At 40.4% G+C, this 25,258-nt stretch overlaps 1 protein-coding gene and 1 non-coding gene across 2 annotated transcripts in view; both read right to left on the bottom strand.

Moving 5' to 3' along the window:
* SMG6 (SMG6 nonsense mediated mRNA decay factor) overlaps positions 1-25,258 on the bottom strand; it is a 237,378-nt gene that overhangs the window by 164,741 nt on the left and 47,379 nt on the right. Inside the window, exons 9-10 of the mRNA XM_037133716.2 lie at positions 17,629-17,690; positions 10,731-10,876 (exon numbers count right to left, since the gene is read on the bottom strand). Coding sequence (XP_036989611.2) covers positions 10,731-10,876; positions 17,629-17,690 — 208 coding nt within the window. The remainder of the gene's footprint in view (positions 1-10,730; positions 10,877-17,628; positions 17,691-25,258) is intronic.
* On the bottom strand, positions 115-221 carry LOC119040701 (U6 spliceosomal RNA). The gene has a single exon (XR_005080912.2). It is a non-coding gene; the product is annotated as a U6 spliceosomal RNA (small nuclear RNA).

The raw sequence follows: 25,258 nt of genomic DNA on the forward strand, positions 1-25,258 counted from the left end.
TGCTTTCTACTTTGTCCTCCAACTTGCTAATCCTATCCTCTGCCTCATCTAACCTACCTTTGAAACTTTCTACTGTGTTCTTCAATTCGGAAATTGTATTCTTCATTTCCTCTTAAAAATATGGAACGGTTCACGAATTTGCATGTCATCCTTGCGCAGAGGCCATGCTAATCTTCTCTGTATCGTTCCAATTTTAGTATATGTGCTGCTGAAGTGAGCACCAAAGATGTTTTAAAAAGACCTGGAAAGCACTCAGAGAGAAAAGACAGACTATTTCAAAAAGAGAAATTATCATAGTGACAGCTGACTTTCAATCATTAACAGTGAAAGCCCAGAGACAGAAAAATATCTTAAATGGCCTGAAGGAAAATAATTGTAACCTAGAGTTCTACTACCCATGAATACCTATAAAAGATCTTTTAGGAATAGGAAAAATAAATCATTTTTCAAACACATAAAAACTGAAAAAGTTTGTCATCAACAGAACTTCACTAAATAGACTTTAAAGGCTATAATTAAGGTGGGAAGAAAATGATCCCAGTGGAGGGTCTGAAATGCAAAAGAAAATGAAAAGAAAGTAGTAAATACAAGGGCAAGCCTAAATACACATTTACCAGCAAAACAGTAACAACAATAATAATGAAAACGAACAAAAATAATTTGTCTCAGAGAGTTTAAAAGGAAAAGACTTATAATACACAACAACAGCAGCATATAAATGAGAATAAAATGAAAAGAGAATGAATAGAATTTAAGTGTTTCATGGTCTCTGTATTATTTAGGAGGGGAGTAAAAATGCTGAGTAACTTCTGACTTTTGACAAAGTAAGTATGCATGTTTTAATTCCTAGGGTAACCACTAAAAGAAATAAAGTAAGCTAGTGAGGGGAGAGGAAGGAATGGGGAAAAGAAAATACCCAAAAGTGAGGGTGGCCAAGATGGAGGCGTAGGTGGAAACGCTGTGCCTCCTCGCACAACCAAGCTTAAAGACAACAAAGTATGTCTTTATTGTCTTAAAGACCACAAAGTATGTTTTTAGTAACAAAAACGCAAATTGAACTATATGGAAGTCCAACAACAATGAACCGTTCAGCCAGACCCATAAACCAGGTGAAGGAGCGAGCAGTGAGACAGATCGCGCAGGCCTCAGGGGCTTGCAAGAAGCAGCAGAGGGGACCACCATTACCACTCTCTGACCCCGCACCCACATACAGCGTCACAACCCAGGGACTGAGTTGCCCCGCCCTGGTGAACACCTAGGGCTCCCCTCCTCATATGTAACAGGCGCAAACAGACCAAAACATGGCTCAAGAAGAACTCAAAGCCCCAGAGACAATAACCCTAATCAACCAAGAAATAGCCAACCTATCAGACGCAGTTTAAAACACTGGTGATCAGGATGCTCATAGAACTGGTTGATTTTAGTCACAAATTAGAGGAACAAATGAAGGCTAAACTGATTGAAATGAAGGGAAATTCAAAGGAAACCAATAGTGATGGAAAGGAAACTGGGACTCAAATCAATCGAGTGGACCAGAAGGAAGAAAAAAAAGTGACCAAACAGAAAAGAATGAAGAAACAAGAATTCAAAAAAATGAGGAGAGGCTTAGGAACCTCCAGGACATCTTTAAACGTTCCAACATTCGAATTATAGGGGCACCAAAAAGGGAAGAGGAACAGCAACAAGTGAAAAACTTATTTCAACAAATAATAAAGGAGAACTTCCCCAATCTGGCAAAGGAAATGGACTTCCAGGAAATCCAGGAAGCTCAGAGAGTCCCAAAGAAGTTGGACCCAAGAAGGAACACACCAAGGCACATCATAATTACATTAGCCAAGATTAACATGAAGGAGAGAATCCTAGAAGCAGTAAGAGATAAGGGGACAGTCACCTACAAAGGACTTCCCATCAGACTATCAACTGATTTCTCAAAAGAGACCTTATAGGCAAGAAGGGGCTGGAAAGAGGTATTCCAAGTCATGAAATCCAAAGACCTACATCCAAGATTGCTCTATCCAGCAAAACTTTCATTTAGAATGGAAGGGCAGATAATGTGCTTCTCAGATAAGGTCAAATTCAAGGAGTTCATATAATAAGGTCAAATTCAAGGAGTTCATATAATAAGGACTCCCTTATTATATGAAATGTTAAAGGGACTTATCTAAGAAAAAGAAGATAAAAAAGATGAACAGTGAAACTGACAGCAAACTCATAGTTATTAACAACCACACCTAAAACAAAAGCAAACTAGGAGGACAGCTAGATCAGGAACAGAACCATAGAAATGAAGATCACATGGAGGGTTAGCAACAGGGGAGTGGGAGGAGGAGAAAGGGGGAGAAGGTACAGAGAATAAGTAAAATACATGGTAGGTAGCAAATAGATAGGGGGGAGGGCAAGAATAGTAGGAGAAATATAGAATCTAAAGAACTGAGCCATGTGGACATAAACTAAAGGGGGGAAATGGTGGGGGAGGGGTGTGGAGGGTAGAGGGGAATGAAGGGGGAAATTGGGACAACTGTAATGGCATAATCAATAAAATATATGTTAAAAAATACCCAAAAGTAAGGAGCAAAAAATGAAACAGAATAGGAGAATGGAAAAGTGCTGGGAAAAAAATATTTGCAAACCATTTATCTGATAAGGGACTTATATCCAAATTGTATAAAACTTGATAAAGACAAACAACTTGATTTTTAAAATGGGCAAAAGATCTGAATAGACATTTGCCAAAGAAGAGATACAAATGGCAAGTAAGTACATGAAAAGTCATTCATCATCTTAGTCATCTAAGAAACAGAAATTAAAACCAAAATGAAACAGCACTGCATATCCACTAGAATAGATAAAGTAAAAAAGACAGACAGTATTAAATGTTGGCAAGGATGCAAAAAAACTGAAATTCTCAGATACTGCTGGAGGAAATGTAAAATGGTTCAAAACATTTTGAAAAACAGCTTAGCAGTTTCTTACAAACACCTACCATGTGACCCAAGAAATCCATTCCTAGGTATTTACCCAAGGAAGATGAAAACATGTGCTCACAAGAAGTTTGTACAAATGTTTGTGGCAGTTTTATTCATGATAACCCAAAACTAGAAACAACCCAAATGTTCCATCAACAGTAACTAGATAAACAAAACTGTACTATATCCATACAACAGAATACTATACAGTAATACAAAGGAATGCAATACCGGTAATATATAACACCACAAATAAATCTCAGAAACATTATGTTGAGCAAAAGAAGCCAGACACAAAAACGTACACACACGGAATGATTCCACTTATATAAAACTCTAGAAAAAACACATCTGGTGTATAGTGACAGACTGCAAATCAGGTTTCCTGGGGCCAGGGTAGGGATGGAGAGCAACTGTGATGGGCACAGTGAGCAGTTCTGGGGATGATGAAAATGTTCTGTATCTTGATTACAATGATGGTCACTTAGATTACAGGGGGAAAAATGTTACTTAGGTATATAAATTAGTCAAACTCACAGAAATGCACCATTAAAATGGGTACATTTTATTGTATATAAACTTTACCTCTATAAAATTGATTCTAAAAAGTCAATAGTACAGTATATAAATCCAAATATACCAAGAATTACAATAATTGTCAATGAATTCAATGGTCATAATATCCCCAAAGAGAAAATACATATATCCATAAAAAGAACACATAAACTGTAATAAATGAATAAAATGTAGTATTGTAGCAATGAAAATGAATAATTCACATATCAATATAAACAGAAGTCAAACACTATGTGGGCCAAAATAAGCCAAAGAGAAAGGATATAAATAATATGATTAGCATGATTCCATTTATATGCAAACAAAACCAAACTATGTTTTGTTTAGGGGGTATATACTCAGATAATAATACTACACAGAAAAGCAGGGTGATGATGTATTATTATACAATTGTACACCTGAAACCTATATAATTTTTAAAAAATATCACCCCAACAAATTCAATTTAAAAACTTTTTTTAAAAAGGGAATGAATTTCACAGGTAGGATGGTAATTACCTGAAAGGGCAAGGGAGTGGGACAATCGGAATGAAATGCACAAGGACCCTCTAAAGTACTGATAATATTCTACTTCTCAACCTGGGTGGTGGTTACATATATATTCACTTGACCATTCTTTCAAATGCTTTATACTCTCATACTCCTTTATCAATGATATATACATCCCTTCACCCCCAGGCCAAAAAAAGAATCATTGTCTACTCTTATGAATGGCATGTGAAAGCCTCTTTCTAAAAAGCATGTATACTACAAAAAGATGCTGAAAATAAGGAACAATATTCCTAAAAAATTCCCCCCCCTTCCTTTTTTCAAGAGATACTACCTAGGCCAAAGGAAGAGAAAGACCAAACAATTTTTTTACTAACTGGTCAAGAATAAACATTTTCCACTGTGAAATGGAGACATCCTCTCACCTATGACCCCAGGACAATTGTAAATGGACCCCAGACAACCCTGATTTCTCCAAACCATATTCTTCTGCCAGCTTATTACCTGTGGCCCCACTTGAACTTGGGAGAATTCTGACTCCCCCACAACTTCCTCATCTTTACTTCAGTTCCTCCTTAAGTCGCATATCAGATGCAAGGATCACTTTCTTCATCAAAGGACAGCATCTGCTCAGATAGGGGACTTAGGGGCAGGGGATGATTGCACTGTTAAGCTGTCTCAATTCATTCCAGAGAAGTTTTTGTGTCTTCTGATATAGCAAGCTGGACTCTTTGAGACGTGAGTATAATTTACGGGTTGTGCAACCTTATTTACATTACTTAACCTTTCTGAAATGTTTTTTATCAACTATAAAATAGGACATAGCCCTGGCCAGGTAGCTCAGTTGATTAGAGCATCATCCAGACATGCCAAGGTTGCAGGTTTGATCCCCAGCCAGGGCACATACAAGAAACAACCAATGAATGCATCAATAAGTAGAACAATAAACTGATGTCTTTCTCTCTCTTAAATCACTAAATTAAAATTCCTTTCAAATCAATAAATTTAAAAAAATTTAATGAAGACAAAATATCTGTCTTACCTGTCTAAGAGGGTTAATAGGAGAAATCAAATGAAAATTAATTTGTATCAACTATAAAATTAGGTATTATCACAGTGTCATTCTGTTGCCATTAATAAACTCTACCTCTGAATGCTACAATTCCTCCCCACACCAGCATTTAGTTGTTAGGGTGCAAAGTGTAACCTACTCCCCCCAACCTCCATGCCCAGAACACACCTGCTTCCTCTGTGTATTCAATGAACGTGTTAGACCTGAGCCCTCTGTAAGCTACACGTTTAGAATTCTACTCCTCAGGAAAAGCTTAAGGAGAGCTCAGGAGAGGTAGCTGAGAATCCTGCTGCCAACGTTCTGCCCAATACTGTCTCTTTTTTTTTTTTAAGAATACATCCATCCTGTATCAAAACACACGCTCACACACACACATTGAGAAGCTATGAAATGGCAACAGACATGAGGTGTCCAGCACATTAACTACTGGGCAATGAAGGGATACTGCATTTCTGTGCCCCATGCCAAAGCAGCCATGGACATCAAACCGCTGTTTGATGTTACCTTGGGACATCAAAAACAGACATTTCTTCAAATAACATGATAAGATGCTTAATTTTATTAGTACAACTGAATTTTCTCCTTTAACTTTTTGTAACTGCTCCTCCTCTCCCAGTCTGAAGTAATAAATTCAATGTGAAAAAAACAAGGACCCTGAAAGTCAGAGTTGGGAAGGTTCCTCAACAAACTTACTTCTTTACTTTTTTTTCAGGGAATTCTGAGGGAAGAAGTCTATGTGAAGCAGCCTGTTGATAGTTTTATCTTCCCCAGAGAGACAGAGGGCATAGCTGAAGGATGCATCTTCCTCTGACCTGCCTTCTAAAGCCTAGCCTCTTCTGACCTTCCAATCCATTTCTCGCAAAATTTGTTGGCCAGGCTAGCTCTTTTTCTGTTAATCTACTCTAAACTGAGCAGTCCTGAAAATGAAGGCCAGGCAGTGGTGATTACCTTGTAGATTACTGCTGATTACCCATGGATCCCTAAGGAGAAAAAGCCCAAGGGCTTCTACCACCAGAGATATAGAAGGAGGAATGAGAGGGCAGTTTATACAGCTAAACTCAGGCTTAACCCCTTATGAAAGGTGGATTTCCTGTACAACTGTTCTGACAAGCAGAAGATTAGGCACTTCATACATTCTGCTTAGGTAAGAGACTCAGACAGAAGTGAATTGCCACAGGGAGCAAATGGCTTTATTGAAAGTCTCTAAAGTGGTTGCATGCTCAAGACAAAGACATTTCGGTTTTGAATCGAACTTTCCAATTAGAGTCAACCTCTAGACACAATAATGTCATGAAGGTGTGAAATCCCCATCTCAAGTACCCCACACATTTGAGTTGAGCTATATCAGTCCCATAGACAGCTGTTGATTCTCTATCTCTCTGGAGAAGCACATGTGGCACTCTGTCTACCTCCTGCAATTCCGGATTACTAACAAATCATAAAAGCAAGCATAACTGATGATGAAAGGAATGCCAGTTTAGCCCTGCCTCAATCCCAGCCCCTAAATGTTCCCTAAAGGCAGAGACCACCAATGGCACACACAAGAGGTGTCTCTTGGGTGCCCTCATGCTGCCACCAGGGCTTTTCTGCAAGGCTGAAATGGAGGCCACACTACGAACTGGTAGAGGAGGAAAAAGAGGGGCCCAGGGCACAGAAAAGGGAAGTTATTCCAGTGGTGGCCGATGAATAACATCCAATGATTTATAGGAAGTATAATCCAATAATACAGTAAAATAAAACAGTGTGTGCCTGAAATGGTTTTGATTCCAGGAATTATAAAACATATTTTTTAAAAAGAGAGAGAGAGAGAGAAAGGAAGAGAGAGAGAAAAAAAGGCCAGATCGGAGCAAATTGGGCACAGATGGGAGATGCAATGGGGTTTCAGTGATGCCCTACCACAAATGTTGCTTCGATTACTCCTCTTCAAGAAACTAGAGTTTTATTTCCTTAAATTACGAAATTAAAAACAATTAAAATTCTTAGAGTGCTTGTGGTTTAAATCAATGGTCCACCCTCCAGTATCACATCAGCCAATCAGATGGCTACTTAAGTATTAAATGCTGAGGCACTTGAAGAAGGCCCCACTTCTCCCTTCGGGCTCGGAACTGTCACAGAGCAATTATCAGTGGTGACATCACTCTGGGAACCACCTATCACCACCATGTATCACTCGCCAAAAGACAATTTTGGACACAAGCCAGGTAAGGAACACACTGTACAGTAAGAGCTGGCTTGCCTTCTTCATCCATACTTTCAATAATTACTGAGTGCCTAATAAATTCCAGGTACTATGCTGAGAGACCCCAAACATCCCTCAGATTTATCTGTCCCCAAACAATTCACTACAGAGTACTAGGACTCTAGACTCTCTGTAGTCCCACTGATGAAGGGTTTTTGCATAGTGCTCATTACAGCAGGAGATATGGCCTTCCCACCAATAGCCCTGAACCCATGAAAGTTAAGATCTGAAAGTTTAGTTGGCGAAATGATGTGGCATAACTCAATTCATTTTCCCCTATGGACAGGGGGGCAAATCTGACCTCACAACCTTTGCCTCCCTGAGCTCCAGGAAAAACTATAGCCTAGGAAATGGGAAAGGATGCCTTTCTCTCACCACTGTGAGTTTTTTCCTCTATTTTGTCTTGTGAGGTATCCAAAGCTTTTCAACAGTTTTTTTATCTCTCTTGACCACAAAGAAAGCATGTATAAAAAGCAATCACACTAAAGTGTTAGTATCATTTCTACCCCTGGACTATAGGTACTTTGAAAAAAGAACAGGCAATACAAGGGAAACACTGAAAACACACACAAAAATTAATTAGCGGTATCATGAAGGACATACTTTAGTAAGACGTCCCTGTTGCTCTCCAAATCACACTCGGTCCACATCTACAACAGGGAAGCCCAGATTAAGAGGACCTTAGTTGCCTTGGGGGCCACAGATCATCCCTGCTTCAGGCTGGAACGTTCCTTCTCCACAGAGTCCAGGAACTGATATACACAAACACCCACCCAGAAAGACATGTCCAAGAAGGAATGGAAAGAAAAATGATGGCCCAGATGTTCTGTAACTTGCAGTGACTGCCAAATCATCACAGACCCCAAGCACCTGGGAGGGCCAGGCAGCATCAGGCCCTTGCTTCCTGGTTTCAGACAGCCCAGGTCCTGCAGCTGGGTGGCTGGCGACTCTGACAGCAAGCAGAGTGGCCTGGAGAGAAGACTTTAGAAGGGCATTGGTGGACAGGACTTGGGGGCTGAACACTAAGGGCTGATTTATCACTTCCTTACTCATAAAAATGTGATTCAAACTGCTGCCGATTAGTGAAGGATTTAAACCTTTACCCTCTCCCCAACCCCCTTCCCTTTCCACCCCCAGCACAGATGCTGCTACTCAGCCACAACACCCCCTTCTTGCCACTGTCCATACAAGCACAGCACAGGGCCCCAGAGAAGATGACTCATATGCTGGGAAATGGAAAAGTGCATCTTCCCACCAACCAGTCCCGCTGAGTGCTCTGCTCACTCCTCTCCCAATGGCAGCCCACACAGTGGGGTCTGGACAGCCGCCTCAGCTGCACACCGGGTACTTGGCAGCACGTCCACAGAGCTCTCTGTCCTAGTTAAGTGTTATATCCTGTGGCCCAGGCTGTTTTTCCCTGAAACACCCTTGGAGCTTCTGACCACCTCATATCATCCTTCCCTTGGCCCCAGCTGCCTTATGGAGGTGAGCATCAGGACAAGGCCAGAAATGAGTAGTGGGCTCTCACGTACAGGCTCTGACATGCCCTTCCTGGCTAGTGGGTCCAACCACAGAAAAGAGCCCTTTTTAAAAAAGTACCCTGGCCTCCAATGGGGAAACCACCAATTTCCTTCTTTCTCTGGTCTTACCATCTCACCTTCCTTTCGTCTGTATTTTTTAACATTCACTAAACAACAGCTACAAGAAAAGGACTCACGGGTAGCCTATGAAAGGCCGCAGTGTATTCCTTTCCATGGAGCAGAAGCTGCTGACAACAGATGCTTAACAGGTAAGGGCTGCATGTCCTTTACATCCACACCTCCCAAGATTACAGGTCACTTGATGCTAGAAAAACACCTTGGCAGAGGCTGCAGCTCTGTGACAGGTAGCTGACTGAACTCTGCAGACTGAGGTTAGAGGAAGGCAGGAAAATGAAGAGGAGGGCATCTCAAGAAACCCCATTTCCTGAGTCCAGTGAGCTTCCCACTTCATAGCAGAACCAGGAGAGTAATGAAGAAGGAATCAATCTTCTGCCCCTCTGGACTTCAGTCTCACCAGGATAGCACTTACAAACTTTATTTCCTCTTTCCTGGAAACCACCACTGTCCCCAAGGACTGCATACTTCCTCAGAGCTGTTCTCAGGAATAATTAGCCAAGTTCAAAATGGCACCTCAGCTTCTGCATCTTGCCTTCTGCTGGGAATTTTAAATGCTATAGCAGGAAACTTTGAGAGGAGAAAGTCCTCTATGATTCAGATGTGATTGAAAACCCAAGCAGACAAGCACAGGGCCTAGGGAAACGATGGCATACCTACTTATTAGGGGAGAAATAAACCTCCCACCAGCAAGCTGATGTAGAACCCCCAAATTTCAGTGGGAAGGGAAGTAAGTCAATTTCAGAATGAAAGAAAGTAAAAAAAAAAAAAAAAAAAGTGCATAAGAGAACTAGTGACACTAGTCCAGAAATGCCAGGAATCTCCATGGGGCAATTCCCATTTCTTGGCATTTCAGATAATAACCTTTCAACCCTGAGACCAAATTTACTCTGTCAATACTCTAAAACAATTCTTTGGCAGCATGGACCAAATCTCCCATGCAAACAAACATACAAAATAATGTCATCCCTATCCTACATATTTTTCCATCAAGTCAAAGCACATATCCCTACCTAAGTGGTGGGAAGGGAAGGGAAGAAATCCTAGTAACATACTTTGGCTATGACCTGGTTATAAAGAACATTAAAAAACCCTGCCAATCAGCATTCCCCACTCCTGCACCACACTCCCTACACCTCAAAAAAAAAACAAACCCCAGTGTTCAAAAAAGCATTTCAGAATGCACACCAGTATGTTAGCCAGACTCTGGGCCTGGTGATTTTTGTGCTTCCAATCTGAGTCACCAAAGCTCATCAATTCTCTGTTCTTACTCCCTGGCAGGCTCCCACAAGGGATATCCCACAGGGAACTAGACTTTTCCATACTGAACAAACAGGGTACATGAGTCCAGAAACAGCTATTCCCAATCGCTGCCAAGCGTATGGTCTCTGCAATGAAACATTTCAGCAATGCCTCTCCCAGGGGAGAAGCTCTGGGTCTGCAGACTCCAAGAGGCCTTGCTGCTGCCTTTAGCATGGCCAGATGTGCAACAGCATCTCTGGGTTTGCAAATTAAGCTCCATACCCATGATTCCCTCCTTTCATCCCACCCAAGCACTAGACAGTCATACAGATTTTAGGGAGTAAAATTAGTATATGAGAGGCAATGGTAGGGAAGGGTGTGTGTGGGTGTGTGTGCATGTGTGTTAGGAGCAGGTGTACTGGTATGGTAGCATGGAAAAGAAGCTAGATTAATCTTTATCTGTCTACATAAAGAAATTGGACATGCCTTACCTTTCAACTGGGAATTGTGTACAGCAAACATGTTGATGGTCATAAGCTGCAGCATGCGAGTACTTCCAATAGGAGAGGGACTATGCTGTAGCAATACCTGGAACTCCTTGAGAACCTTCTCAGCCACTGCGGGGAATGTCTCCATCCTACAAATACATCCAGCCCATCAGTGAGGGACATCCTCAAGAGCATTTACACACACACACACACACACACACACACACCTTTTCTCTCTCCTCTTCCTTCTTCCCTCCCACCACCTCTCTCTCTTTCTTTCTCCATCTCTCTCTCTCTCTCTGAAAGCACACAACTAATGCCTACAATGACTGTTTGCTACTTTCACAAACCTTCTTGCTATTCTAATGTTGTGGATAAATTTAAGAGACAGAATAGCTCAGGGTTTGGAGATGGAATCAATTCAATTTTGGATAAATCGCCATGAGTTATTACACTTTGGTATGCTATTTCCTAACCCCTGGCAATAACTGAATTCAAGCTGAAATGAAATCAAAGTTTGTCTCTGAAACAATCAGTTTTTCTAAATAGCAAACAAATTTCCTTTAAGCTCTAAGACCTACATATTTCCCAAACTCTCTGGTTCCTGAATCTAAGGATCGGATCTTCACTCCAGGTTTTACTCCAAGAAACCAGAGTTTTCTTGCCATCTTCATAGGCACTATCACACTAATTGCTCTACCTAAGGATCCCAAGTTTCCCCTTTTAGAATCCTCAGACCTAGGTCCTCAATGATCTGTTTCAGCCTTTCCTGTGTTGCTGCCCTTCTTGCTCTCACAAGACTCTACTCATCAAGGTCTGTATGTTCTCAGGCCAGTGGAAATATAATGCCCTGGCCAACTGCCACTCCCAATACAGGAAGAGCCTGTAATGTAGGGAGGTAGAAATCCAGCCAGTGACCTAGGGCTCCTAAAGAGAGGTCATTCAAACCACTGCTTGCCAAATGTGGCCACTGGATTCCAAACAGTGGTGCATGCCTGGAGCTCCTTTGGCAATAGCAACAAACCACAGCTGAAGTCCTCAGGAATAAAAAGCAAATTCAAACTTGGTGCTAGAGAGAAATCAAGCACACTGGGCCCCAGGGCCATGCTGAACAATTCACGGTCAGCAAAGTATCTTTTATCCATCCTCAAGCCCTCCCCCATCAAAAAAAACAAACAAACTGCTTATAGTGCACAGGGTGATGGGGTAAGGAAGAGCTTCAAGCTGGATTTATATAGAGCTTCTGAAAAGCCACAGGAAAGGGAATCCTCCTCAAAAAGGCAAAAACAGTTTCAAGTCCTAGAAAAAGGTACTTCTAGTTTAACCCAAACCTGACCCTTTCCCCGCTTAGAACCCTCCCCAGGTTAGCAAACTCCAGGGCTCTCTGGCATCTTGGCAATCTTCATTCCTTGCCCCTGGATGGAAACTCTTATTACTGACCTTCTGGTATCCAGAAATCATGCCACAGCTATGGGTCAATTACAGTTTATATTCCAGTTCCCTTTTCTTCATTTTCATTGGCACACAACATGCCATGCATTTCTTGCCCATCCCCATATGCCATTTTAAGTGCTCCATCCCCAGCAAAAAATACCTCCCCCCATACACAACCACTACCACCACCAAAAAAAAAATCCCTCTTTTTTTCTTCTTTCTCTAAAATGTTTCAGAACCATTAAAACTCTTGGTAGGTTTGGAATGGCAGAGCGGTATGCCTGGAGCTGGATTGGATCCATTTTCCCCATGGGCTGTAACAAAGGTTTCATTTTAAATCCTGACACTGTGCAGCACTCTTTCTGGTTGGAGGTGGGGAGGGGGGCTAGCACTTCTCATTAAGAGAACAGCAGAGTTCACTCTGCTTGAAAAGCAGTCATACTGGGCAAGTTTCAAAGCCATGTGTCTCCGTGTTGAAAGGCGGTAGAGAGCCAACACAGAACGACATGACAGAACGTCATGTGGGACAGTCTTGCTTCGAAGCCGTGTCAGAGGAAACCTCTCTCCTGGGATGGGAACTGGAACACCCGTTAGCACTCCCTAGGTCAGACTGGGGTCTGAAAAGAGTACCAGGCCAAATGTCCACATCTTTTTCTGAAATTAAAAAAAAATTATTCCCTTTGCCTTTCAACTAATTCAACATCAAAAACAGAAAAAAAATCAAATGCATAAGGATGTAAGTTAGAGTAACTTCAGTTCTGAGCTATGAGGGAAGATGGATCTACTCAGAAAAAATCAGCTTTGTCAGGCAGTAACCAAGGGACAAACAGATAAAAGACTTCTTCAGAGCTCAATAATGAGGTTTCTGATTCCCAATTTTGTACCTAAAATGGTATCTGATTTTGGCCTCAAACTACCTCTTAAGTAGTTCTACATCTTTCTCTTTGCTACAATCCATATTATAGAATAAAAATTATACTAAAACAGAGACAATGACAGAATACAATTTATGTTTAGAAAAAACACACAAAATAAAATGATCATTTTTATGGATACATATGTAAATACGTAAATGAAGTAAAAAGGTCTGAAGAATACACAACTGAATGTCTAGTATTATCTCTGGAAAACATAGGAGTTGGGAGAGAGTTGAGAGAAATTTAGCCTTAGCTGTAACGCTACATTTTAATAAGAAGATTGTGTGTATTACTTATGTAATAATTGTTAGCCAAGAAGCAGCAATAGCACTAGCAGCAGAGGAGGAGAGAAAGCATAAAAAGATGGTAATTTTAACAGCAAAAAATTGGAAGCAGCCTAGAATGTTCAATAATAGCAGGTAATTAAGAAGGCACACCTGTAAAATTGAATTCTATTTTTTAAAAGTTGTATTAGATTTTTAATCATGTGGATATAGTTTAATGCGAGCCCTTTTAATGCATATTTTAAAAAATAAATGTGTGTGTGTGATGCATAGAAAAAAATACATCAAGTACCAACAGCAGACAGTTATCTCTGAATAGTGAGATTATGGGTAATTTTTTATTTCTTCTTTTACTTGGGTTTTTTAAGTATTTTACAATAAGCACTGTATACAATAAAAAGATTTCTCCTACAATGCATACTATAGATTTTTACATAAAACATTTATAATTTTAAAAGTAAATAAAAATATAAATATAATATTTTTAACAATCCAAAGACCAAAATAAATATATCAGCCTTGAATTCCAAGAGATCTTGAAGCTGTGCAAACAGCATGACTAGGCAAGCAAGTAAAAACTAAACTGGTAACTTCAACCAAGGCGATAATGAGAAGCAAAATTATTCTATTTATCACAAATGAAAAGTCTACAGGCCGCCAGCTTCTCAACCTCCCTCAGCAGAGTCCAAGTGTAGTTCTGATCTGTTGCCTCTCACTAGAAAAGCAAGTGTCTGTCAGGAGCCACTTGGCGCCCCTGGCAGATTCTTCTTCCTAAGCCTAAGAGAATTCTGTCCGATCTTTTAAAACTGCAGAAGATATAATCATTTTCAGGATGTGTGTTTCACTGACTTAAGGGACTACTTTCCAAAACGATCTCTAGAGACACCTTGTCTCATTTGAATGGCAGTTTTAAAAAAACAGTTTTTCAGACAACACTGGAACTTACACCCAGGAGTGACTCAGACAGTGACTAACAAGGCAGGACCCAACCTCTCAGATGCTCAGGAACAGAGCTGAGACAACACTGTCTTCAGAAAAGAATCAGGCTTCATAACTCTTCTCAACTTCTTAATTTTTAAAAACTGAGTAAGACAAAAGCAGCCCAGTAGCAAAAACAAACAAAAAACAAAACTAAGCCATATGACAAGGGTAGAAATGAAAGAAAGAAATTATAGTGCTGCAGAACATTAAGGACTGGAGTGGACCTTGGATATCACCTATTTAAACTACTGATAAGGAAACCGAAGCCCCCAGAGGCTTTGACTCCTTCACTCTCAAGGCCTTATAACTAGTCAGTGGTGAAAAACAAACTCTTTTGGCACATGATTCCATCTAACACTCTGAACCTCTTTTTCACTGGATGCTGAGAGTAAAGAAACTCATGCTGCACACAGTAGGCATTCAAGCATATGCTGATGCAATCTGGAACGCTGGGCACAGAGAAGACGAAGACTGGAGAGCAATGATTGGGCTTTTCTCAAAAGACAGGCGGGACGGTCCATGTGTCTTCAGCTGCTCCCCATTACAATCTCCTCACTCTTAATTCGTTTTCAACGCTTCCCATATTTCACATCTTCTTAGTAATTAGGCAACAATCCATGTTGTTGTGTGTGGCTTGGATTCACTGCTTTTCTAGTCTTACAGACGTCTATACTTTTTTTTTTTTTAAATAGGAAAGTTATTGCTGTTTCTGCCTTTCAGAATAAATATGGGGCAAAATTCTCTTTTACCTCCAGGACAGCATAGGAGGAATACTCATCAAGGGGCCAGAGTGCCTAGAATTTGCATATGTTTTCCTCATGTGAACACTACTGTAACTCATTTTTTATGAAGGTGAAGCTAGAGTGGCCTTATCATTTGCCAACAGAATATCTTATATGCAGGTATGGAAGAGATACTGAAAAGTAATCCTGACCACAGCAAACCACCTCTGACAAATTAGATAATCTCTTCTTTTTTAAAGGGTTCCAAAGAAGGAAATTCCTGAACATATCCCTGTGTAAAATTTTCTTACACCTAACCCAAATCTCTCCAGCTGCAACATAAGCCTATTTTCTCTTGCTGTTGTCCACAGAAATCAAAATTATCTGGTTATAACTTTTATAGTTAAACACAGTAAGGAGAACCCACAGCTGTCTTTAAATAAACCTTTGTTTTACCTTAACTTTTTTAAGATTAATTTTTCCCTCTCGGCAATCATCTTCTAGCTTTTTAACCATTATTGTGGTTCTTTCCTAACCCTCCTCCAAAATATATGTATCTAAATGTCAGAATTTTTAAAAAGTGGGGGAAATATTAATGTCCTAACTTGATAAAAAAAATATATCCTAAATATTTCTACATTCTGGACCAAGATTTGTACCTTCTTTGGTCCCATAAGTGTCTAAAAGACCTAACACATACCCACAGCAGTGGTTCTCAACCAGGAACAATTTTGCAACCACCTCTCACTCCCTGAGAACATTTGGCAATGTCTGGAGACATTTTTAATTGTCCCGACCTGGGGGGGAGGGGAGTGATGCTACTGGCATGAAGTGGGTAGAAGCCTGGGATGCTGTTAAACATCCTACAATGCACAGGACAGCTCCCTACAATGAAGAAATTATAAGGCTCAAAATATCGATAGTACAGAGGTTGAGAAGTCCTGACTTAAAGCAACATGGTACATGAACATTTAAAAGAACATAGGAAAACAAGAGAAAAACTGAGTGAAAAAGTAGTTACGTAAAGAAAGATTTTAAAAATGAAAACTGAAAAAAGATGATAAAGACATAAAGAACCACAGTAGCTATTTTAAGTGCAGCACAATAGTATTCCTGGCTATGATGCGATATTTTATAAAGTGATGTTATCATTTTGCTCACTTGTAACTGCTCACTTGTAACTTATATAACTCACTAATGATTGGCCTGAGTCTACTATAACCTACTAGAATACTAGTTCCTTCTCTCTAGCCTTTTAGTCTATCCATTTCTGTGACAAGTCACTCATTTATACAACAAATACTTACTGAGCATCTACTACATGACAGGCACTAAGGCAAAATCTCTTGTCAGAACAGAGCTTACACAGGGGTGGGGGAGATAGTAAGAGGGGAGCTACTGATGCACCTAGTTACTTTTCCTAAGTGAATTACCTCACACTTATTTCTACTAATAGAGATACATCTACTGGCAACACTCCAAGTCATTTAGATTAAGCCCACCCTTGTGATGGCTGTCACTGCCCCTTCCTCTTGACCAAGTCGATGACAAATGAATATGTAGTCAGCACACTTTCTAGTTCACCATTCATAAAAAATGTTTCTTCAAAGCTGGACAAAGCTTTTCAGTCTCTCCCACTAAGGAAAACTTCTAGAGCATTACAGATAAACTTATAAGGTTATGACAGAAAGTGAAAGGGAAACACTGACAGCAACAGTGGGATCTATAATCCAAAAACAAATCACCTCAAAGGGTAGCTCACAATAAAACCTCCAATTCAGACAATATTAAAACGCAGAAGAGATGTCTCAGAGCACCACCACCTACTGCTCTTCTACAGAGGCACTGAGCACACCTCTGATCTAGTGGGCGGGCATTAGTCAGGCTTTTAGGATCACTTGTTTTACACAGTGAAGAAAAACTCTGATCCACCAAAGGAACACTCAAAACTTGATCTCTGTCCAGGGATTTAATGGGTGAAGTAACAGGGTTTTTGCACACAACAGCTTCCTGAGATTTTATGTAAATCCACGAGAAATGGTGAAACCACAGCAAAGCTTTAGCATTTACTGAGATCAGCGATGTGGCACAGGAACCTGAGCACAGAAAAAAGGGGTATGGTTCAGGAAGAAGAGAAAATGTTGGAGGGAAAAAAGTGTTACTCCCTCTTTAAGGGAAAATGAGTGGACAATATTCCCACTAAGGAGGACCACTGACAGTTGTGCCCAGGAAATGAGCACGACTTTCTTGAGGAGCTCACTAGGGGCTGAGCTGGAACACAGAGGAAAGGGAAACCCAGAGGGACAAGGGATGGGGTTTGAGAAAAAACTGTGTTTAAATGGGGCTTTCGTAAAGGTAGAGAAAGAAGAGACAGGGGTGGAAAGCAGTATTTCCCAAACCTCATGAGCAAAGTAGGAGAATGAGTGAAGGGAAGAGAAGGTGGAGGCCTCTAAGAATTCACACCCTGTGCCCTCAGTTACAAACACAGTCTAGTTGCTAACAATATTAAATTCCAAAATGACTTGTAATGTAGGAAAATAAAATAAACATCCTGCACACTTACCCAATCCGGGTAAACAGCTTCCCATGGGCATGGAGAAAACTGAGGATGAACCTTTTGTTCAGCTGCATGGGAAAAAGAGAGGAGAAAACAATTAAACTTTCCCCAGTTTCCTGTTACTGAACAGAGTCCCTAGTGACACAATAACCTGGCCAGGGTCTAGGGGGTGGGCACTAGGGATGGGAACCAAATGGACATGCCCAAACTCTCATACAGACCCAGGGCATATGCCCAACAGCTGCTGCTCAACTGAGCCAAATGACAGCAAGCTCGGTGAGCGGACAGCACCCTCTGCTGGCAGCACTGTGCGCAAGGAATGAAGCACTGAATCCCAACTAAACTGGGTAGAAAGATGCCTCCTGCAGCTAGCTCTGAGATCTAGGAGCCACCCTTAACCCATAGCGATGGAAACTGACAAGGACAAGGATAATACAGATTTTGGATAAGTCCCTAATTTTATTTATGATCTATTTTTCTATCTAACCAACAAAACAGTAGTCTTCTTTGGTAAACAAGGGTAAAGTAACCTACCACTAACTAGTTCATCAAATTATATTTCTCCATCTTTTTTAATCCTCACCTAAGGATATGTTTATTAATTTTAGAGAAAGGGAGGGGAGACAGACAGACAGACAAGACAGACATGGATATGAGCATTATCAATTGGTTGCCTCCCATAAGTGCCTTGACTGGGGACCAATACCACAACCTTGGTGTATGGTATGATGCTCCAACCAACTGAGACAACCAGCTAAAGCTATACTTCTTCATGCTTTAAGACTAAATTTCAGGTTCAAGGTCGGGAGCAAAATATTCAAGTGTCTACAGGGACCAGGTTTGAAATAGGCTGGTGGTGACAGTAGCAATCAATGGCTTTGTCCATTCCAGTTGTTTTTTGTAGACCCTGTACTACCATTTCTTTCCTTTTTTTTTTTTTTTAAAGAACAGCTGAAAGCTGGGGTTTTATATGAAATTCTCTGGCATTTAAATGTTGGCTAATAACAAAAAAAAATCTTAATATTAGGCAAGCCCAAAGCACAAACATGCCAGCCACATCTGGCCCATGAGCTAACAAATTTAAAATCCCAGTTCGATGTTCTAGAAAACCTGTTGCTATTAAAACCTGCTGCTATGAGGGGAAAGATTCCTCTAAACAAAACAAGGGTGGGGGAACAAATCAACTCCAAAGAAAGTGGAGACAATAAAAAATCAAACCCTGTTGTCATCTTCCCTGGTCTCCTAGAAGCAATATGCTCAGACAAGCCAGACAAGAGTAACAATCTTGATCTCAGGGTGGTGGTTGGGGCAAGAAATAGCCCAGCACGCTGGATACTCTGCCCAACAGGAAAAATTCTTCTGGTTTATCCCCTTGCAAAGCAGAATATCAATTAAGTTATGGTCATTCTATCTATGTCAAATGGAAGCTAGATGTAGGGAAAGAAGTGCATTCTCACCTCACCAATGACTTCAAGAGCAAATTCTACATACAAGCTCCAATCTTTATTTTTTGCATAAATGAATTACATTTAGTCAGCAATACTATATCAGTGAGCTACGTAGTTAAAAAGCTCAGGATGCTTCATTGAAGGTAACCTCTCTCTACAGTGAGGTGGGTCAGGGCCATGGACACTGAGTTCCATGAACAGAAGGGAAAGATGAAAAACTGCTGCAAAAATAAATTGCGAATGGTTATATCACCATTAGCCGCAAAATCTGGGGTAAAATGTAAATCCTTAAGATTTACTAGCAGAGGGAAGTGGTGAAAAACAGACTTTCCTATCAAATCTCTGCCACTTACCTGCTGTGGGATCTCAGATAACTGATCTAACCTCCCTAAATTTTTCTCTCTACACATGGAGATAACAGTATCCATATATTAATGGGTTGGTACATGAGATAGGGCAAGTAAAAGCATGCTTGACCTGCTGTAAACACTCGAGTGTTAGCTGAACATTCTCTCCCAATGAATGATAAAACAAGTAGTAAAATGTTAACAACTGAAGAATCTGGGTAAAGACTTTATGGGAGTTCTTTGTATTATTCACACAACTTTTCTACAAGTATGAAATTATTTCAATAAAAAGGTAAGTGCTAGCTGGAGTGGCTCAGTTGGATGGGCATCATCCCACAAAGTCAAGGGTCACTGGTTCAATTCCTGGTCAGGGCACATGCCTGGGTTGCAGGTTCTCCTGCCAACCCCTCAACACCATTGGGACATGTGTGAGAGGCAACCTATTAATGTTTCTCTCCCTTTCTTTCTCCCTGCCTTCCCCTCTCTCTGAAAATAAATGCATAAGTGAGTAAATAAAGTAAAATATATATACATTCTCTTGGTTCCTATTTTAACTCAATTACCCCTTTTCCCACAGCTGTCAACCATAAACTGGTTAACTCATCCACTACTAGGACAAACCCTTTATAGTTAGCTATATATACATATATATAGGGTACTTTGGTAGAAACAAAACAATTAACCCATTTCGTTCAAGGCAATTACCATCCCCCAAGCCACAAGGCAATTCAGAAATTTAAGCAACTTAAACAGTAAATAGTAGAATTAGAACTTGAAGCCAGGTCCTCTGATACCAAAAAATTCTCCTTCCCTTTTACTGCATCTATCTCAGGAAGAGAACTGGTGAGCTTTATTCATGAAGGGCTGATGAGAAAATAGGAACAAACTAAAAAGCAGTTCAATTTTACGTTGAAGTTTTTCTTACCTATTAGGTAGGAAACTCATACTGTGTGACCCACAATGCCTCCTGGAGTAAAATGAGAGCAACAAGAGGTTTCTGAATATTGTAGTTCTATCTATACTTCTCAAAGATCCAGCGTTCTCCCTGATCTTACTTAATGAGAACCAGTGCTTTGTTTTCAGTCTGAAAGTATCTGTCACCCTAAACACATAGTTGACCCTTGAACAATAAAGGGTCCATTTGCATGGGTCCATTTATACACAGATTTTTTTCCATTAAATTCTATACATGTATTTTTCTCATCCTTATGTTTTTCTTAATAACTTTTTTCTAGGTTACTTTATTGTAACAATACAGCATTAATACATATAACATGCAAAATAGGTATTAATCGACTGTTTATGTTCTTGGTAAGGCTTGAGATCAACAATAGGATGTTAGTAGTTAAGTTTTTGAGGAGTCAAAAGTTGTATGTGGCCCTGGCTGGTGTGGCTCAGTGGACTGAGCACCGGCCTGCAAACCATGGGGTGGCTGGTTCGATTCCCAGTCAGGGACATGCCTGGGTTACAAGCCAGATCCCCAGCAGGGGGTGTGTGAGACAACCACACATTGATGTTTCTCTCCCATCTCTTTCTCCCTCCTTTTCCCTCTCTCTCTAAAAATAAAAAAAATTAAAATCTAAAAAAATTATTTTTGGATTTTTGACTGGTCATCAGAACCTGACCTCCCACATTGTTAAAAGGTCAACTATAATTTCTCTTTTTTCTTTTCTTTCTAGCTTTGTCAGTTATGCTAAGAAATTAATTTTTTAAAGATTCTGTGTATTTATTTTTAGACAGAAGGAAAGGAGGGACAGAAACATCATTGTGTGGTTGCCTCTCACACCCCCCCTCCTGGGGACCTGGCTGGCAACCCAGGCATGTGCCCTGACTGGGAATTGAATCAGTGACCCTTGGGTTCGCAGGTCAGCACTCAATCCATTGAGTCACGCCAGCCAGGGCTGTACTTTCTTTTTATTATCACCAATAACACTTAAAGTAAGAAAGGAGTTAAAAACGTAGATGCATTTTACCTGTTATAGTGAGACAGTAGGTCTGTTACGCATTGATCAACATGGGCCTAAGCAACACTGTATGTAACAATAGGAAGTTGTCTAGCACTAAGGCAGAACTTTTGGACAAACTGACACTAAGTGCTTCGTAAGGAAAGTCTTTGAGCTTCCTCCCTCCCCAAGCTTCCTCCCTCTCCAACACATCATGGACTGACTTTCATTTTTGCAACTTTTTAAAAAAGATTTTATTTATTTTATCTTTAGAGAGGAAGGGAAGGAGAGAAGGAGAGAAACATCAATGTGTGGTTGCCTCTCATGAGTCCCCGGCCAGGAACTGGCCTGCAACCCCGGCATGCGCCCTGACTGGGAATCGAACCTTGATCATGTGGTTCCAGGCCTGCGCTCAACCCACTGAGCTATGCCAGCCAGGGCAGTTTTGCAACTTTTTGTTTTTTACCAATACACTCAGATGGTCTCACTCAGGTAGAGAAAGAAATGTTACTCCTTCAATGATGAGACTATCTGCCTCCAGATCTTTCTTGCACATTTACACACTGTTCACCAGAAACTAAAAATGCTTCTTAGGTATAGCCCTGAAAGACAGTGTTGTAATTATGAAAGGGCTCCTAATTCTTTATTTCAAGTCCAAACCCAAATCACTGCAGATGGTCGCCTGAGCCTTTTGTACCATCTAAAAGCAAAGACCCAAAGAAACACTAATGGCAGTAGTTTGGAGAGCTAAGTCTCTAGACACTCACAATGGTGTCTGTCCTGCCATTAACTATGAGGTTTTGAGTAAAATGATCTGGGCTGTTCCTCAACTGTAAAATGTAATTTCTACCACTGCCATTACCTAACTCAGAGCTGAAAGGACAAAAATAAATAATACAAATTAAAGCATTTTGAAGAGTAAGTGTTTTATGCAAGGCCTGGTAATTATCACTCAAAACTGCATAAGTGCTTTGTGAACTCTGGAACAAAGAAGGGAAAGAAAGCTGCTCAGAGGCAAAAATACAACACAAGAGGAGAAGAGTCTGAAATATGCCCAATTTCCATTCCTAAATAGTTGCTCCTGCTTCTAAATAGTTATGTGTAAAGCTAAATTTCTGAAAAGTGAATCATTTGAAGGATAGTAAAAGCAGTCAGTATTAAAAGGAATTCCAATGTACATTTTTAAAGTGTTTTGGGGAGCATAAATTATCATTAATTTATCTGTTGGGAAGGTTTCTACTTTTATATAACAAATATTTTTTAAAATCCCAACTCTGTTGTATTTTTAAAAGTGGGCTCTATCCTCTTAGATATGACACAACATAGGTGGAGACCAAATTTCAATGGTACCTATTAGTAAATGTCCAGGACTTTCAGAGCATGCATTCAAAGTCCATTTATCATCAGCCTAAAGCACTGAGGACATCACAAGGTAAGAGAGAGTGTGAGCACAGAGGCTTTGCTGTTCACCTTCATCATGTTCCTATGCCAGGCAGAGTCAAGAGCAAACCAGCAAGACAGGGTCACAAATGCCAAGGAACTTATAGTCCAAAAACAAAAGATAAACAAACAACATACCAACTTGCCAACTCCCCATTTATTCTCTGAAACCTAAGACAAGGCCTAAGGGCTATGAAGGTGCCAGGGGGCACTATGTTTCTTTTACTGTGACTGTCCCTCAGGCAAGGCAAGTCTCCAATTGTGAGAGGTAAGATCTAAGGAGAGGTTAAAGAAATGGGAGTGGGGGGGGGGGCAGCCTGGCACAAAAAATGTGGGAACCCTATCAGTAAGTCAGTAATGCAATAATGATTTGGTAAACATAAAATTTATTCATTACAACTTTCAGTATTGAACTTTCTAGGACATAAAGAGCCACACCGAGCCTGAGGTAAAGCAAGAATGGTGATTACTCCTCATCTTTAGTTTCTCCGCCCTTGAATTGTTCTGGACAGGATGACAGCTCAATTAGCTCTAATTAAGCGCAAGTTCCAGGTAGAGATGTCCTACTTAGACAGCTGGATCTGAGCCATGTGAATTCAAAGTGTAAAACGTACCTCTTAAAACCACCTCTTTAACTAATGCACCCCTTGAAACAACGGCTCTCACCCTCACACTGCAGCTTAGTGCTGGCTCAACAAAGTCTTACTTCAAAGCAATTTACTAGCTATTATTTCATTATCTCTCCTACTTAAAGCCAACAGACTGGAGGGAAATTGGGCAAAATGTCAAATCAGCAGTCAGCTCAAGAAAACCCAGCAAGCAAGCAGAGGGACAGCCAAGCCCAGAATACCCAGCAGGCTCTCAGGAGGGAAACTGGCACTAGGTATAAAAAAAAGAAGGAACCACAATTTTGTAATTGTTTTTGTAATTTTGTATTTACTGCTCATTCATTTGAAGGGAGAGAGTAGATCAAAATGGTAGTAGGACAAAATGGTATAAACAAAGACTACTGATCATAAGAGTCAAAGATCTAGGTTCAAATCTTGGTTATACCATTATTTGCTAAATAATTATTGGCAAGTCACCACATCATTCTTTAAATTGAATTTATTGGAGTGACACTGGTTAATAAAATTATTGGTTTCAGGTGTACAATTCTAAATACATAATCTGTATATGATATTGCATGTTCCCCACCACAAGTTCACCTCACCTTTCTAAAGCTGTTTATTCAACTATAAAATGAAAAGGTTGAATGAGATCAGTATCAGTGATTCTATAACTCTTAAGTGTCTGTGCATCACAAGAACTTTTGTAAAAAATACAGATTCCCTCACCTTAGAGAAGCAAAATCTTCAGAGAACGAGAGAAGGGAACTGCACGTCAGTATTTTGAAAAGGTATCCCAGTGCCTGGCTACTGTGGCTCAGTGGACTGAGTGCAGGCCTGTGAACCTGGTTGCTGCTTTGATTCCCAGTGCTTGGGTGGTGGACCTGGTTTCTGGTGGGGGGGATGCCAGAGGCAACCACACATTGATGTTTCTCTCCCTCCCTTCCCCTCTCTCTGAAAATAAATAAATAAAATCTTTAAAAAAGAAGAAAAAAAAAGGTTTCTAGGTAATTTTGAAAAACAGCCAGACTTGGGAAAACAATAGCTAGATCATGAGTCAGCAAACTACGGCCCAAAAGTCAAATTTAGCCTGCCACAGGTTTTTTACATGGCCCATGAGCTAAAAAGGTATATATATTTATTCTCACCCAAGGACATTTTTTCATTGCTTCTGAAGAAAAAGAAAGGGCCAGAAGAAGAGACAAAGAGAAATATCAATGCAAGAGAAAAGCACAGTTGCCTTCCAGAAGTGCCCAGACCAAGGACTGAACTCAAAAACTAGTTATGGCCCTGGCTGGTGTAGCTCAGTGGATTGAGCGCGGGCCTGCGAACCAGACAATCGAGGTTCGAATCCCAGTCAGGGCACATGCCAGGGTTGCAGGCTGGTTCCCTGCAGGCCAGCTCCCAGCAGGGGACGCACGAAAGTCAACCATACATTGATGTTTCTCTCCCTTTCTCCTTCCCTTCCCCTCTAAAGACAAATAAACAAAATCTTAAAAAAAAAAAAAACCAACAAACTAGTTCTATGCCTTGATAGAGAATCAAACCCAGAACCTTTTGGTTATGGGACCGACACCCCAACCAACTAGCCACACTGGCCAAAGTGTATTTTATATTTTTTAATAGTTAAAGAAATCCAAAGAATATTTCATGGCCCAGGAAATTAAAATTTCAGTGTCCATAAATAAAGTTCTACTCAAACAAAGGCACACTTGTTTGTTTACAAACAGCTATTGTCTATAGCTGTTTTCCCCCCACAAAGGCAGAGCTGAGTAGCTGTGGCTGAAAATGTATGGTCCAAAAGCCTAAAATATTTACCATCCGGCCCTTTACAGAAATAGTTTGATCCC

The sequence above is a fragment of the Artibeus jamaicensis genome, unplaced genomic scaffold (genome assembly GCF_021234435.1).
Source record: "Artibeus jamaicensis isolate MK-2021 breed Jamaican fruit bat unplaced genomic scaffold, CSHL_Jam_final contig_2790, whole genome shotgun sequence".
In the NCBI taxonomy this organism is placed as follows: Eukaryota; Metazoa; Chordata; class Mammalia; order Chiroptera; family Phyllostomidae; genus Artibeus; species Artibeus jamaicensis.